General features: G+C 49.2%; 1 protein-coding gene across 1 annotated transcript; it reads left to right on the forward strand.

Moving 5' to 3' along the window:
• The first annotated feature begins 3,514 nt into the window (after positions 1–3,514).
• Positions 3,515–11,707, forward strand: CRABP1 (cellular retinoic acid binding protein 1). Its single transcript, XM_010383152.2, has 4 exons — positions 3,515–3,686; positions 4,234–4,412; positions 6,692–6,805; positions 11,409–11,707. Exons 1-4 carry the CDS (start codon positions 3,617–3,619, stop codon positions 11,457–11,459), a joined length of 414 nt encoding a protein of 137 aa, XP_010381454.1. The 5' UTR covers positions 3,515–3,616; the 3' UTR covers positions 11,460–11,707.
• Positions 11,708–14,706: the final 2,999 nt, after the last annotated feature.

A 14,706-nucleotide genomic window follows, 5' to 3' on the forward strand; every position in this document is an offset into this window, starting at 1 on the left:
CGATGGTGGTGTTTTTGTGGCCCTCTTGGTTCTGGGGTTTCCCCAATAGCCAGGAAGGTGACAGCTGCCTGCCGAGACCGGCTTGGTCGGGGAGACCCTAACCCAGCAGCGCTAAAGGAATTAAAGACACACGCACAGAAATATAGAGGTGTGAAGTGGAAAATCAGGGGTCTCACAGCCTTCAGAGCTGAAAGCCCCAAACAGATATTTACTCACATATTTATTAACAGCAAACCAGTCATTAGCATTGTTTCTATAGATATTAAATTAACTAAAAGTATCCCTTATGGGAAACGAAGGGATGGGCTGAATTAAATGAATAGGTTGGGCTAGTTAACTGCAGCAGGAACATGCCCTTAAGACACAGCTCACTCATGCTAATTGCTTGTGGCTTAAGAATGCCTTTAAGCGGTTTTCCGCCCTGGGCGTGCCAGGTGTTCCTTGCCCTCATTCCCATAAACTCACAACCTTCCAGCTTGGGCATTAGGGCCATTATGGACATATCACAGTGCTGCAGAGATTTTATTTATGGCCAGTCTTGGAGCCAGTTTATCGCCGGACTTTAGGGGGCTTGCTCCCAACAGCAGCCTGCCCTCCCATTTCCATGTGCCACCTGATGAGATTTGGGGCTTCTGAGAACTCCTGGCCCCTCCTGTCTGCTCTGGTCACCTCTAAATTTCCATTAACAAGGACAGCAGGCTGGTTGCAGTGGCTCATGCCTGTAATCCTAGCACTTTGGGAGGCTGAGCTGGGCAAACTGGTTGAGTTCAGGAGTTCGAGACCATCCTGGGCAACATGGCGAACCCCTGTCTCTACTAAAAATACAAAAATTAGCCAGGCACAGTGGTGCATGTCTGTAATCCCAGCTACTTGGGAGGCTGAGGCAGGAGGATTGCTTGAGCCCAGGAGGCGAGGTTATTACAGTGACCCAAGATGGCACCAGGGCACTCCAGCACTGGCGACAGAGCCAGGCCCTGTCTTAAAAACAAGGAGAGTGGGCTCACAAAGGACTCCGGGACCACTTCCCACTCTATTTCTGAACTGGCTGTGCCGTCCTCACTCCTGGATCCTGCTCCCACCCTGGTTTTGTGCCTGCAGAACAAAACCACTGTCCTGTCCTGGTATCGCCAACCTTTGGAGTGGACACCTTCACCTGGCCCTCTGGCCCCATTCTCTCTCTGACTCCCTCCCTCACCTTCTTCTTTCCCTCTTCCCTTTTTGTCCACCCAAAGCCTTTGCTGCAAGACTTGTCTGTTGCCTTTGTGCCTCATCTGCGGCCCTCTGACTTTCCTCACAGGCTCTCTCTGGGCTGTAAACTGGGATGCTGCTCCAACCTTGCTGCCCTCCTCCAGCCGCCTGCCCCAGTCTCTCCCCAGCCCTGCCCTTAAGATGGCTGAAGTCTTGTTAGCGAGGAGTGTTGGATGGGGACGGAGGCCTGCATTAGCTGGGTGCCACTCCTGTTTTGCCCCTTCACTGGAGAGACACTCGACCCTCTGTGAAGTGGGTTTGATTCTATGGCAGCTCTATCCTTTGCCTCCCACATCCAGGACCTGCTATTTAATCTGCAGATCCCAGTGCAAAATAAAAATGCAGGACTCCTTGTTCAAAAAGTATTATGGGGCCAGGCACAGTGGCTCATGCCTGTAATCCCAGCACTTTGGGAGGCCAAGGAGAGCGGATCACGAGCTCAGGAGATCGAGACCATCCTGGCTAACACGGTGAAACCCCGTCTCTACTAAAAATACAAAAAATTAGCCAGGCATGGTGGCGGGCACCTGTAGTCCCAGCTACTTGGGAGGCTGAGCCACGAGAATTGTTTAAACCCAGGAGGCGGAGGTTGCAGTGAGCTGAGATTTTGCCACTGCACTCCAGCCTGGGGAACAGAGCAAGAATCTGTCTCAAAAAAAAAAAAAGGTATTCTGATATTCAAGCTGGCAATAGCAGAGCATTCTTGCTTTTCCATTTTCCAGCCTAACTACCAGGCCCTTCTAAGTGCATGACCCTGTGTGACTGCACAGACGGCACATCCAGAATGCCCGCCCTGCCCATGCCCCTTTCCAGCTGGTGATGGCCCCTCTCCCCTCTCCTGTCCTCAGCTGCTTTCTTAGACAGCTCCTCGGGGCCTCCTGGCAGGATCCCAGCCCCATTCACCTCCAGAAGTCTAGGGCCCTGTTCAGCAGGCACTCAGCACAGATTCCCCAAGGTCCTGGGGGAATCTTCACCCCAGGCCACCACTCACATCCTTCTCAAATCAATACACAGTTATCGAGCCCCACCTAGCTAAGCCTTAGGAAGGGAGAACAAGTGGATAAACAATCACTGCCCTCCAGGAGTTCAGTTTATAGCAGAGCTAAGACCTGAAGAAGAGCAGGACCAGACAAGGATCCTGTCGATTCAGAGAAAAATAATCACAGTTTATTAGGAAACTGAATTTCACAAAAGAGACAGCATAAAGATGGGCTTTGGTGAATGGGCAAGATTTGATTAACCTGAAGAGGAAAGGGGCATTCAAGGAAGAGGCCATGGCATGGGCAAAAGCTTAGAGATAATAAAATGCATGGCACATTCTAGAATCCTGAGTTGTACAGTTTGGCTGAGGTGTGCAGATGGCAAAATAGTGAGAAAAGGCTGGAAGGAAAATGTACAGAGAAGAGCTACAAGGGTAATGGTGAAGTGTTTATACTCCCTTAGTGGAAACACCGAGGGGACTTTAGGTTGTCATGTTTAGGTTATTTGGGAGCAAAGGGAGAAAGGCAAAGCCTTCCTCCCCTTGTCCGTCACAGCCTGCGGAAAGAGTGCAAAGGCTCACGATTTTGCAAAACAGGCCGCACCTAGCCCAGATTCTGGAGCTCATTCAGTCCAGGCCTCTCGACCCACAGTTTGTCCTGAGCCCTGACAAAGGTCTGGCCCCCTCCTGCACTTGGAACGCAGAGGACCCGCAGTTCGTGGATTCACGCAGCAGTGCCCAAGCTGGTGTTGATGGGGGTTGGGGTTTCCAGTCACTCACTCCCCATGGGTCCTGTGGGGGCCTGGGGATGCGGGGAGAGGGTTTCAGAATAGGATCCCGGACTGGGAGGGAAGGGGGACAGTCTGGGCACACCCAGTAGATATGACCAGAGGTGAAGAAAGAGTGGATCCCATGCCCTGATGGCCCCGCTAGCCACTTTAAGTTTATATTATGGATATTTTCAAGCATATTCAAAAGTAGAGAGAAGAGTAGAATGATAACCCAAGTCCACACCGCCCAGCTTTAACAGTCATCCGCTCCAAGCCAATCTTGTTTCAGCTAACCCTTTCCCACTACCCTTTTTAAAGCGGGATGTGAGTGTCCTGAGAGAGGTGGAGGCGCCCCCAGTTGGAGAGCGGGTGCCCGCACCTCTGGAGGCTGAGGCACAACTGGGCTGGCAGTTGAGCTCATACTGGGTAGGGACCGCGGGGGCATCGGGGGCAGGGCCGGAGGGGCGGGGCCAGAAGCCCGGCGGGGTGGGGGGCGCTCTCCTAGTGACTCAAGGCGCGCAGCACTGGGCGCAAAGCCCCAGTCTCCGCCTCGCACGCTCAGAGTGTACCCGCTGCGCCGCCGCTGTCCGTACCTGCCGCCGCCGCCACCACCGCCACCATGCCCAACTTCGCTGGCACCTGGAAGATGCGCAGCAGCGAGAATTTCGACGAGCTGCTCAAGGCACTGGGTAAGCTGGTGCAGAGGGCGCGCCCCGACGGGTAGAGGGGGCCCAGAGGTACCCTGGTCCCGGAAGTGCCCCGGTCCTGGGGGGCGGGGGTGGAAGTTGGGGCGCCTAGGCAGGAGGGAGTCCCCGGGGCAATAGATCGCCTTGTCTCCCAGGCGCACCAGGTCTCGGAGAAGCTGGTAGAGAGCCCAGAACCATGCGTTCAGGGAACGTTTGCTGAACGTTTGCCGCCCTCCTAGATGGTGCAGACTTTATCGCGTGCTAGATCATAGCGAGGAGAGATTACTGGAGAGCAAGGAGGATCCGGGACTTAAATTTGGAGACTCAAATTTGAGACCAGGCTCTGCCACGAATTCACTGTGCAACTCAAGGAAAGTCACTTACCCTCTCTGTGCCTCAGTTTTTCATCTCGAAAACAAGGGCGAGGGCAGGGAAACGAGTGGATCAATTTTAAGGCCTCTTTCTAAAGTTAGGGTATGAGCAGCGCCCGACCGGTCGCGAGACCGGCGGCGAGGCCCTGTGACGCGAGCTTGTGGTGCACCCTGCGCAGGTGTGAACGCCATGCTGAGGAAAGTGGCCGTGGCGGCTGCGTCCAAGCCGCACGTGGAGATCCGCCAGGACGGGGATCAGTTCTACATCAAGACATCCACCACGGTGCGCACCACTGAGATCAACTTCAAGGTCGGAGAAGGCTTTGAGGAGGAGACGGTGGACGGACGCAAGTGCAGGGTGAGACCCCAGAGCCAGTACAGCGTCCCCGGGTCCCCACTCCGAGCCCATGGCCCACTGCTGCTGGAGGAACCTATGTCTCCCTTTGCAGCCTGTGGCGCGCCTTCCTTGCAGGGTGTGTGCACTGGCTGTTTGCAGAGGGGGTTTATGCATCCTAGTTGCCCCTGGCTCAAGACAAAGTATTACCTTCATTCCTTCTCAACCCCATCCCTAAGCCGCCTCCTAGGGTGCTAACAGCAGCTCCTTAAAGAGCGGGCTCTGGGATGCGCCGCTTTCCCAGCTGTGGCTTTTGCAGCGGTTTGAGGCGCCAAGCGCGGGCGGCGCGGGAGGAGGAGGTTACAGGGGATGCCAGGTTCTCTGTCGCAGGTGAAGCCGCAGCTCTTGCATTCCTTTCCTGCCGTATCCCCCGCGCCCGCCCGGGTCCCTGGGCCGCCTGGGTACTCTCCGGATCCAGTTTCAGCAGTCCCGATGGCCCCGACACCTCTCCCCACCTACCCTCAGCCTGGTTCCTTAAAGGAACCGCGGAGGCTTTCCAAAAGCAAGACAGGTTCTGGCTGGGAAAATGGACTAGTTGCCCTCTCTTAGTCCTCAAGGGCAAGAGTTTTTTTATTTCTCCATACATCGGCCCAGGGATGAACCGGTGGACTGAAGCAAGGGGTTGTACATTCCTTTTTTGCATGGGCAAAAATTGCATTTGGTTAACCAGATGGAAAAATAATCACTGGTGCTACCACTTATTTAAAAAGTGACAGAATGTCTCCCTCCCTTTCTCCAATTTTTTTTTTTTTAAGAAAAAAGTCATAACATTCCAGAGAGTGGGAAATTGTGTCTTTCACGTTTCCTGAGCAGTGCCTGGTCTCATCTCAGAATGGGACTCTCTGAGCACTGGGCTTGGAAGGACAAAGAAACAAAGCCCCCCGGAAGCAGGCTGATCTAGGAGGCAATCTTTGGCTCCCAGAATTGTCATAGCCTGAAAATGATCTCCAGGCTTGGAGCGGTTGGGATCTGAAGCCCAAACTATAGTGCAGAAACAAAGAGCAAGACAGCATAGAGTGAAGGGCTGGGAGTCTAAGAGAGGAGGCTTGGCAAAAGGCTGGGCTCAGTGCGGGGACATCCAATGGTGGCTACTGCCAGGGAGGGTAATTCTGCTTTAAAAAAAATTAAAGGTTCACACAACAGCTGGAAGAGTGGGGCTTTATGCACCCCTCCCCCCACACCTTGCCTAATGAATGTGTCCCATGTGTTAGTTAAAAACTGATTATGTGCACATTCAGCTCTGGCTCACCCCCCGAGCCCAGCTGTACCACACTTTGCTTTGTGCAGACACTGGAGAAAACTTCAGGAAATCCCCCCTTTTGCCTCCCACCTCCAAAAGCATGAAGACCCTTCAGATTGATTTGCTTTTTAAAATTTTTCTAAAGGGATGTAACCAGGAAAGTGGCAGAATTTTAACCCTCAGAGCCAAAGACACCCAGGTTTATCAGTATAGGGGTGCACTACATCTGATAAGGAGTAAACAGAAAGGATGTTCTTATCCCAAAAATCAGTGCAGGGAATCGTGCTCCTGATAGGCTGATGACAGATGTGGCTACAAGCTTAGTGTCTTCACTGTTGAAAAATCTTGTGGTTCTGATGTGAAGGTTCTTGCTTTTAAAATCCGAATTATGACCACTTAAGGTCAGGAGTTCGAGACCAGCCTGGTGAAACCCCATCTTTACTAAATATATCAAAAAAATTAGCTGGGTGTGGTGACGGGCACCTATAATCCCAGCTACTCAGGAGGCCGAGGAAGGAGAATTGCTTGAACCTGGGAGGTGGAGGTTGTTGGGAACCGAGACTGTGCCACTGTGTTCAGTCTGGGCAACATTGTGAGACTCCATCTCAAAAAATAAATAAATAAATAAAAATAAGTAAAATCCAATTTGTTTGAAGGAGTAGCTAATTTTTATATAAATGAATCGTTTCATGCTCTAAATTTTATTCCTAGAGATGTAAAGCATGCCTAAGGCCTTGCTGCTTCAGTAAGAGATTGTGTGTGTGTGTGTGTGTGTGTGTGTGTGTGTGTGTGTGTTATACAAAGTGTATTTATACCCCATAAAATCTGTGACCAGCACTCTGAATTTGAACTTTCTAAGGCTCAGTGGAGAAGAATCTGTGGCCTGCTGACAGGGACCATGTGTTGATTCTCTGCACAGCAATTATTTTTCAATGCTCATTGTTGCTCCTGCTCCCGCTGCTGAGACTGTAATTAATGTCACTAATGGTTTTCCCACCCGCAGAGTTTAGCCACTTGGGAGAATGAGAACAAGATCCACTGCACGCAAACTCTTCTTGAAGGGGATGGCCCCAAAACCTACTGGACCCGGGAGCTGGCCAACGATGAACTTATCCTGGTAGGGCCCCTTGACCCTGAAATAATCCTGAAGTTCTCCCAGATGGTGCCCGAGATGGGCCCCACAAATATGTTCTCCTCACTTGGCTGTTCAGAGAAAGGCACCATTTGCCCTGGATTAAAATTAGAGCAGAAAACCCGAGATGACAGTTCAGGTCAGAGGAAATCATTGTTAAATGGTTGGCAGGAAAGAGAAGTGGCTCAGAGGGCAGAATAGGGGCTAGCGACAGGCTGGAGTGCCTGCCACTATCCACACTAATACATCCCAGTGGCGGTGACATGCTTTAAGCCAAGCTCCCCTCTCATCAGGTTTGGAGTGCTTGGGTCCTATGAGGTCCCCATGCTCACATGGCAGAAGGGATTTTTTTTCATTCTCATTTCCCCTTTTGCTGGCTGGGAAAGGTTTCAGTAATTTTTATCACATCAGCACTCAGAGCCTTAGAGAACATTTTTACCTGTGATTTGCAAACTCCAATGGCCTTTGGGAGCCAGGCAATGAATGCTAATTTGGGAAGTGTCTGAATATAACACAATGTGGAGAGATGAGCCCCTTTAGAACTAAAAAAGGTAGACTTTTCCTTAAAAGTATTCAGATCCCAGCACTTTGAGGGGCCGAGTTAGGCGGATCACCTGAGGTTGGGAGTTCGAGACCAACCTGATCAATATGGAGAAACCCCATCCCTACTAAAAATACAAAATTAGCCGGGCATGGTGGCATATGCCTGTAATCCCAGCTACTTAGGAAGCTGAAGCAGGAGATTCGCTTGAACCCAGGAGGCGGAAGTTGCAGTGAGCCAAGGTTGCGCCATTGCATTCCAGCCTGGCAACAAGAGCGAAACTCTGTCTCAAAAAAAAAAGGAAAAATGGTATTCGGACTGGCCGGGCACGGTAGATCTCACCTGTAATCCCAGTACTTTGGGAGGCTGAGGCAGGCAAATCACTTGAGGTCAGGAGTTAGAGACCAGTCGGGCCAACATGGTGAAACCCCATCTCTACTAAAAATACAAAAATTAGCCAGGCATGGTGGCACGAGCTTGTAGTCTCAGCTACTTGGAAGGCTGAGACAGGAGAATCGCTTGAACCCAGGAGGCAGAGGTTGCAGTGAGCTGAAATGGCACCACTGCACTCCATCCAGTCTGGGTGACAGAGACTCTGTCTCTAAAAAAAAAAAAAAAATTCAGACGAAAACATTTTAAATACCCGCTCCCAGCCAAACAAAACTTACCTGGAGAGGCCAAATTAGAAACCTCTATAACTTAAGCACACATTTCATCCCCTTTTTTGAGGTAGAGAACAAAGGAAGGCTGAGGGCGGAACAATCCTCCGTCACTCTCCCTTTGTGTTTCAGAACTGGGCGGGGATTGGTGGCTCACACCTGTAATCCCAGCACTTTGGGAGACTGAGCCCAGGAGTTTGAGAACAGCCTGGGAAACATAGTGAGACCTCTGCCGCTACAAAAAAAAAAATTAGCTGAGTGTGGTGGCACATGCTTGTAGTCTTAGCTACTCGAGGCTGAAGTGGGAGGATCACTTGAGCCCGGGAGTTTGAGGCTGCAGTGAACTGTGATCGTGCCACTGCACTCTAGCCTGGGCAACAGAGCTGAGACCCTATCTCAAAAAAAAAACAAAAAAAAACAAAAAAAAAACACTAAGGTTTTTGCAACCACCCTTTTCTTCCAGACTAGAAAAGCGGAAAGCTGTTTTGGGTAATCAGGAAATTATATCCTTTGTTCTCCATTAGGTATTTTGTTAATCTCTGCTCCATCTTAGTGAATGTCACCTTGAAAAGTTGTGAACAGGAGACTGCCTGCTGAAGGGTGCTAGGAAAGGACTTGCAGTGTGACCTGGATATGGGCCTTCCCTTCCCAAGTTCTTTGCATGCTGTAATGGGGGTTAAGCTGAAGTCTGATCCCTGAGGTCCCTCTCAGCCTTGAAATTACATGTTTATTCTGCAAGAAGACCCTAAATTGAGCTATTACTTGAACTGAGACTGCTTGATCTTTCCCTCTTTCTCCTCTTGTCCTTCCCTGGGTTGATTTAACATGCTTTCTCCTTTCACAGAGAAAGGACTGGCTTAATTTGCAACCTGGTTAATATTGTTTCCAGGGAAGGGATACTTGCTGGGTTTGGGGGAGAAATTTGAGGCTGAGACATGGAAATTTAGGAGAAAAGGCATATATGGTTTACTGGTACCAGAGACAGCAAAGAGGGAGATGATTTTAGAGTTTTAGAATGTAGCTGAGGGTTCAGTAGGATCGGTTGGCTCTGAGAAAGAGTGATTTTATTAACCTCTGTAGTATACGAGCAGCTGGCGTCACAGGCCAAATTCTGCTAGATGGACCCCATCACTTTCAAATCCTCCCTCCCCCCAACTATAGTTCTATCCCTGCAGCCTTCACTGGAACAGCAAACATATATACAAGCCTCAAAGGGAAAGGGAGTATTAACTCTTGGCATTTGGGATCTGAAATACGGGCTTTTGTTTCAAGGGTTATTATCATTAATAAATCTAAAACGCAGAGAGATGCAGTCTCCATATAACAAGAGACAATTATTCTAGTTAAGTTGAAATAAGCTCTCCCAGCGCCAACAGTAAATTGCCCCCAGGCTATAAGTTGCCTTCCTTTGAAAACTGAGTATACTCCCACAAACCACTCTGGAATATTCTACAGAGAGTTTCTGTCAGGAACCTCTAAGCATAGTTTGCAGACTGAGAAGGGCACTTCAAATGTGGTTGGAAATGCGGCGATTTCTTCTCATGTCATGAAGCCATTTGTTAGCCTGGGAGAGCTGTCAGCTAGCGAGAATAGCTTCTCCAGGGTACAGCATTAAATACTCGAATATTGGCAGCTATTTGACAGTCTGTGGCTGTAGAACTCAAAGAAGTATGGAAAATGAACATGGTTCTGAGGCGTCCAGACATCTGCGAGGTAGACTTATGGTGGGAAAGTCATGCCCCACACCCCCTAGCATGCAGAATCACCTGCATTTCTTCCTAATAGAGAAGAAGCTAAGACAAAGGTGTCCAGAAGTAAGTATACCTGCCAGTCTGGTCAGGAGATCCCTAGCATGAAAAGAAGCTAGTGGCTGGGTACAGTGGCTCATGCCTGTAATCCCAGCACTTTGGGAGGCTGAGGCAGGTGGATCACTTGAAGTCAGGAGTTTGAGAGCAGCCTGGCCAACATGGTGAAACCCCATCTCTACTAAAAATACCCCAAAATCAGCTGGGCGTGGTGGTGTGTGCCTTTAGTCCCAACTACTTGGGAGGCTGAGGCAGGAGAATCGCTTGAACCTGGGGGGCAGAGGTTGCAGTGAGCCAACATCACACCACTGTACTCCAACCTGGGCGACAGTGAGGCTGTCTCAAAAAGAAAAGAAGTTAGTGATGGGCATCTGCTTCCTCAGTCACTAAGGACTAGAAGTATTTCCCTGAAGCACACGTGTCTGGATAATGTTTTAGCATATGTTCTCTGAAAGCATCTCATAACCAACTAAGAGGGCAGGGTAAGAATATAAAGATCCTAGGATAGCTAAATGCCTCATTCAGTGGTTTTAACATCTCTTTAATTTCAGGCCACTTTGAGAATCTGAAAGATAAGGACCTTCTGGCACATAAATGTACATTTGCAAACAAACATACTCACATCAGGTTTACAGACTGGGGAATTTCTGTTTCTTTTCTTTTCTTTTTTTCTTTTTTTTAACATACATATTGCTTTCCCTGTTCTAACTGCCTGTGAGAGGCCCAGGAGAGCAGGCCTGTGAGTGCTAGTTTTGGGGGAAAGTTGAGACAGTTTACTTATGGGCAATATCATTTCAGGGGCCAGCAGAAAAAGTCCTCCTCCATCTGTGCAATGATTCGTATCCTCTCAACAAACAAAGGGCCATAGAATTTTAGCTGGAAGAGCCTTTGCGATGATCATCTTGTCAATTCCACCTCTCTTCTCAACACCAGCCCCTGCCTGCCTCTTTCCCATACAGGCCACGAGAGGAAAACATTTGCCCCAAGCTTAGCCAGCTGTGAGCTGCAGAGCTAGGTTTGGATGCCAATGCTGTGCTTTTGCAGCTGAGACCAATTTTCTAGCTTGCAGGTGACTCGAGTATTACACATACAGCATCTCAGCCTGTCTCCCAGGTTAGATGACTGCTTCCTGGAAAGCAGTTCTGTTCCTTCTCCAAAGCAAGGAACAGAACTGGCTGGTGAGTGTTGGGCCCCATGACTCCAGCTGCTTGAGCTTCTTTGTATCTTGAAGTCATTTGAAAAGAGACAGAGCCACTTCAGAAATGTCCATTGTGACATTCTTTCCCTTTCAGTTTAATTTTAAAACCAAAACTCCTGGCATTTCTTATGTCAGCATTTTACAGGTTCCAGAAGCAAAGGAAAATGGTGTATAACATAATTCTATACCCTGGTTCCCTCCCTGCCAATAGTGCTTAAGGGGGAAAAAAATCCCTAATGCTTAGCATGAGCACACACACAGGAAATTGAATGTCTGTTACAAAGAGTTTTTAACAGGGCAATAAGTGGCCTTATTAGTGACATGCTTTAAACATTTTTGTGCAGGCATCTGCACTGATTGGTTTTCCTTTTCTTCTTCTCTGCAGACGTTTGGCGCCGATGACGTGGTCTGTACCAGAATTTATGTCCGAGAGTGAAGGCAGCTGGCTTGCTCCTACTTTCAGGAAGGGATGCAGGCTCTCCTGAGGAATATATCATAGTTCTGAGCTGCCAGTGGACCGCCCTTTACTCCTACCAATATTAGGTGACCCCATTTTCCCCATGACAATGTTGTAGTGTCCCCCACCTCAGCCCTCAAGGCCTTGGTGCCTCTTGTATCCCCAATGCTCCATAGTTTGGTATTTGCATGGTTTCGAAGTCATTAAATTGGTTGGATGTGTCTCAACCTTTTCCTTTTTTGGTTTGCCTCTTCAGTTTCAACAGGGGAGTTACTGCGTACCTACTGTCCTTGGCGCTGTGTTGGTCTGTGTGGTACTCTCAGCTTTGGCCTGCTGGCCTCGGTGTGGGGCTTTGAGCATACATCAGTGGTTGTAAGCTGGGCTCCCGCAGACTGGCTGGATCCAGACTGCAGATCCAGGTGTGATTGCACCTCCCAATGTGGCTGTTCAATTGAATTACTTGGTATCAGTAGTTCGCAGCAGGAAAGGGCACATTTAAAAGGGTTAACAGGGAAGAGCTCATAATGAAGAGACTGTTTATACTGGCAGGATGAATAGAGCCAGCAAAGGATGGGGAAGCACCCAAAGACAAGCAGTGGAGGGATTCACCCCCAGGCCTGAAGACAGAAGGGAAAGAGGGGTCACCAGACCATGAGAGCTATCACCTAGGAGAAGGGCCACTGCCAAAACCATGGCCCCAGTGTTTATGGAGTCATGGAGTCCCAAGTCATGGGAGACTTGGCTTGGAACAAGGGGGATAAATATCCTAATCTCCCACCTTTCAATCTCTATCTCCCACCTTTCAATCTCTATCTATTCTGTCCATTGGCCAACTCCAATAGGAATGGAGAGGGCAGGGAAGAGGGTGCTGTTCACAAGGGTCACCCTCCCAGGACATGGCCGGGGGAGAATGGATCTGAACATGCACGTAGACAACAACCCACACAGCTGCTGACTTTTAAATTTGAAAATCAGTAGATTTCACGTAATCTGAATCTCTATTTCCTTAAATGAAAAATTGGGAAAATCTGGCATCCCCAGACCTACATTCCCACAGGGTAACAACTGGCCAAGCAGCTTCCCCTTTTAAAATGGAACTAATATTCTCTGCTTCCCTTTAGACCCCATCCTTGCCCCTGCTTCATTTACCTTGCCTGCCTGGCTTCTGTCTTTGTCATCCTAAGTGCTGAGACCAACTCGGTTGGGGAGACCCTAAACCAGCAGCGCTAGAGGAATTAAAGACACACACACAGAAATATAGAGGTGTGAAGTGGGAAATCAGGGGTCTCACAGCCTTCAGAGCTGAGAGCCCCGAACAGAGATTTACCCACGTATTTATTAACAGCAAGCCAGTTATTAGCATTGTTTCTATAGATATTAAATTAACTAAAAGTATCCCTTATGGGAAATGAAGGGATGGGCCGAATTAATTAAAGGAATAAGTTGGGCTAATTAACTGCAGCAGGAGCATGTCCTTAAGGCACAGATCGCTCATGCTATTGTTTGTGGCTTAAGAATGCCTTTAAGCGGTTTTCCGCCCTGTGCAGGCCAGGTGTTCCTTGCCCTCATTCCTGTAAACCCACAACCTTCCAGCTTGGGTGTCAGGGCCATTATGAACATGTTACAGTGCTGCAGAGATTTTGTTTATGGCCAGTCTTGGGGCCAGTTTATGGCCAGATTTTGGGAGGCCTGTTCCCAACACTAAGCACACGGGTTCTCAGCAAAGCTGGGTCAGAGTGGGCCATCCAACAGTGTATGGGCATGAGTGAGGCCAGGAGACCCTTAACAAGCTCACACTCTGGCAGGGGAGACACCCAAGGCCCAGGTGCTATCACCTGAGTGTAGATGGGGACACAGTTTACCTGAGGTTTCACCCCCCACCCCTAGCCCAGAACCCTAGGCTGAAAGGATGAAAACACACACAGGTAGCAAACCTACATTTGCTTATGGAGGACCTCAACCCTCCACTCAGACTCTACCTACCTACATGTGAAACTCACCTGGGAGAAATCTCTTGTAGAATAGAACACATCTCACATCCTGAGCCTCCTTGTTGGGGCTCCAGCAGTGGAGAGAAATGCAATTGGAGGGCCCACCTGAGTGTGAATGTGCTAATTCAATTTCTAATTCAATTAGAAACTGTGGGGACGTGACTGGGCATGGTGGCTCACACCTATAATCCCAGCACTTTGGGAGGCCAAGGTGGGGGGGTCACCTGAGGTCAGGAGTTTGAGACCAGCCTGGCCAACATAGCGAAATCCCGCCTCTACTAAAAATACAAACATTAACAGGGTATGGTGGCGGGTGCCTGTAATTCCAGCTACTCAGGAGGCTGAGGCAGGAGAATCTCTTGAACCCAGGAGGCGGAGGTTTCAGTGAGCCAAGATCACGCCCTTGCATTCCAGCCTGGGAAACGAGAGCGAAACTCCATCTCAAAAAAAAAAAAAAAGAGAGAGAGGAAGTGTGGGGACTGAGCTGGCCACACAGGGCAAGGCAAGTAGTCATGCCGGATGGATGAAGCTGGGATATCTGGACTCTGTCTGTAGGTACTGGGTACTCATTGCCACTGTGGATGGACTGGGTGAGGCCTCAGACATCTTGGTCTACACCCTTTCCCAGTTCCCACTGCTTCAGTGCCTTCTCCATATCTAGATTTGCTCCATAAAAGCACTGCCCTGCCATACCATGATGGTTCTGTATAAAAGACCTGGTCAGATTGAAGAGAGGATGAAGGCCTTTCTTTCCCTCACAAGTTTCTTTCAGATCCGCTTTCACAACGGTTGAGGAACAGAGCAGAGTAAAGGAGGCTATCAGCTGTAACTCTCATCCTGCCTGACAGCCAACAGGCATGGGTGGGGATATTTGGATGACTAGATGAAGTGACAGCAAGTGCCAGTAGTTCACTTAGACTCAGAACACTGGCTGCATCCTGGTTCTCTTGAATCTTGTTCTTTCTGCATTTTCCAGATAAAAGGCACGGTATTTCTCATTCCCTCATGGAACACCACTAATGAGACTGCAGTGTTCCGTGGAACCCAGTTTGAGATTTGCTGTTATAATCAGCCCTAAAACATTTGTGTGTATACACATTGCATATGATATGTAAATACACACACACATAGGATGAAAGCTACACTGTCATCAGGATACTCTCACCAAAACACTGCTGTAAGCTTGTCACTCCCCAGCTCAGCAGTCCCTACAGTCTATAGCAGGGAAGTCAAAC

The sequence above is a fragment of the Rhinopithecus roxellana genome, chromosome 5 (genome assembly GCF_007565055.1).
Source record: "Rhinopithecus roxellana isolate Shanxi Qingling chromosome 5, ASM756505v1, whole genome shotgun sequence".
In the NCBI taxonomy this organism is placed as follows: Eukaryota; Metazoa; Chordata; class Mammalia; order Primates; family Cercopithecidae; genus Rhinopithecus; species Rhinopithecus roxellana.

Bases quoted from the DNA above. Each gene is read 5' to 3' on its own strand.
- CRABP1 (XM_010383152.2), top strand. From the start codon at position 3,617: ATGCCCAACTTCGCTGGCACCTGGAAGATGCGCAGCAGCGAGAATTTC. The intron at 3,687-4,233 runs GTAAGCTGGTGC...CACCCTGCGCAG, and splicing joins CGAGCTGCTCAAGGCACTGG to GTGTGAACGCCATGCTGAGG. The intron at 6,806-11,408 runs GTAGGGCCCCTT...TCTTCTCTGCAG, and splicing joins CCAACGATGAACTTATCCTG to ACGTTTGGCGCCGATGACGT.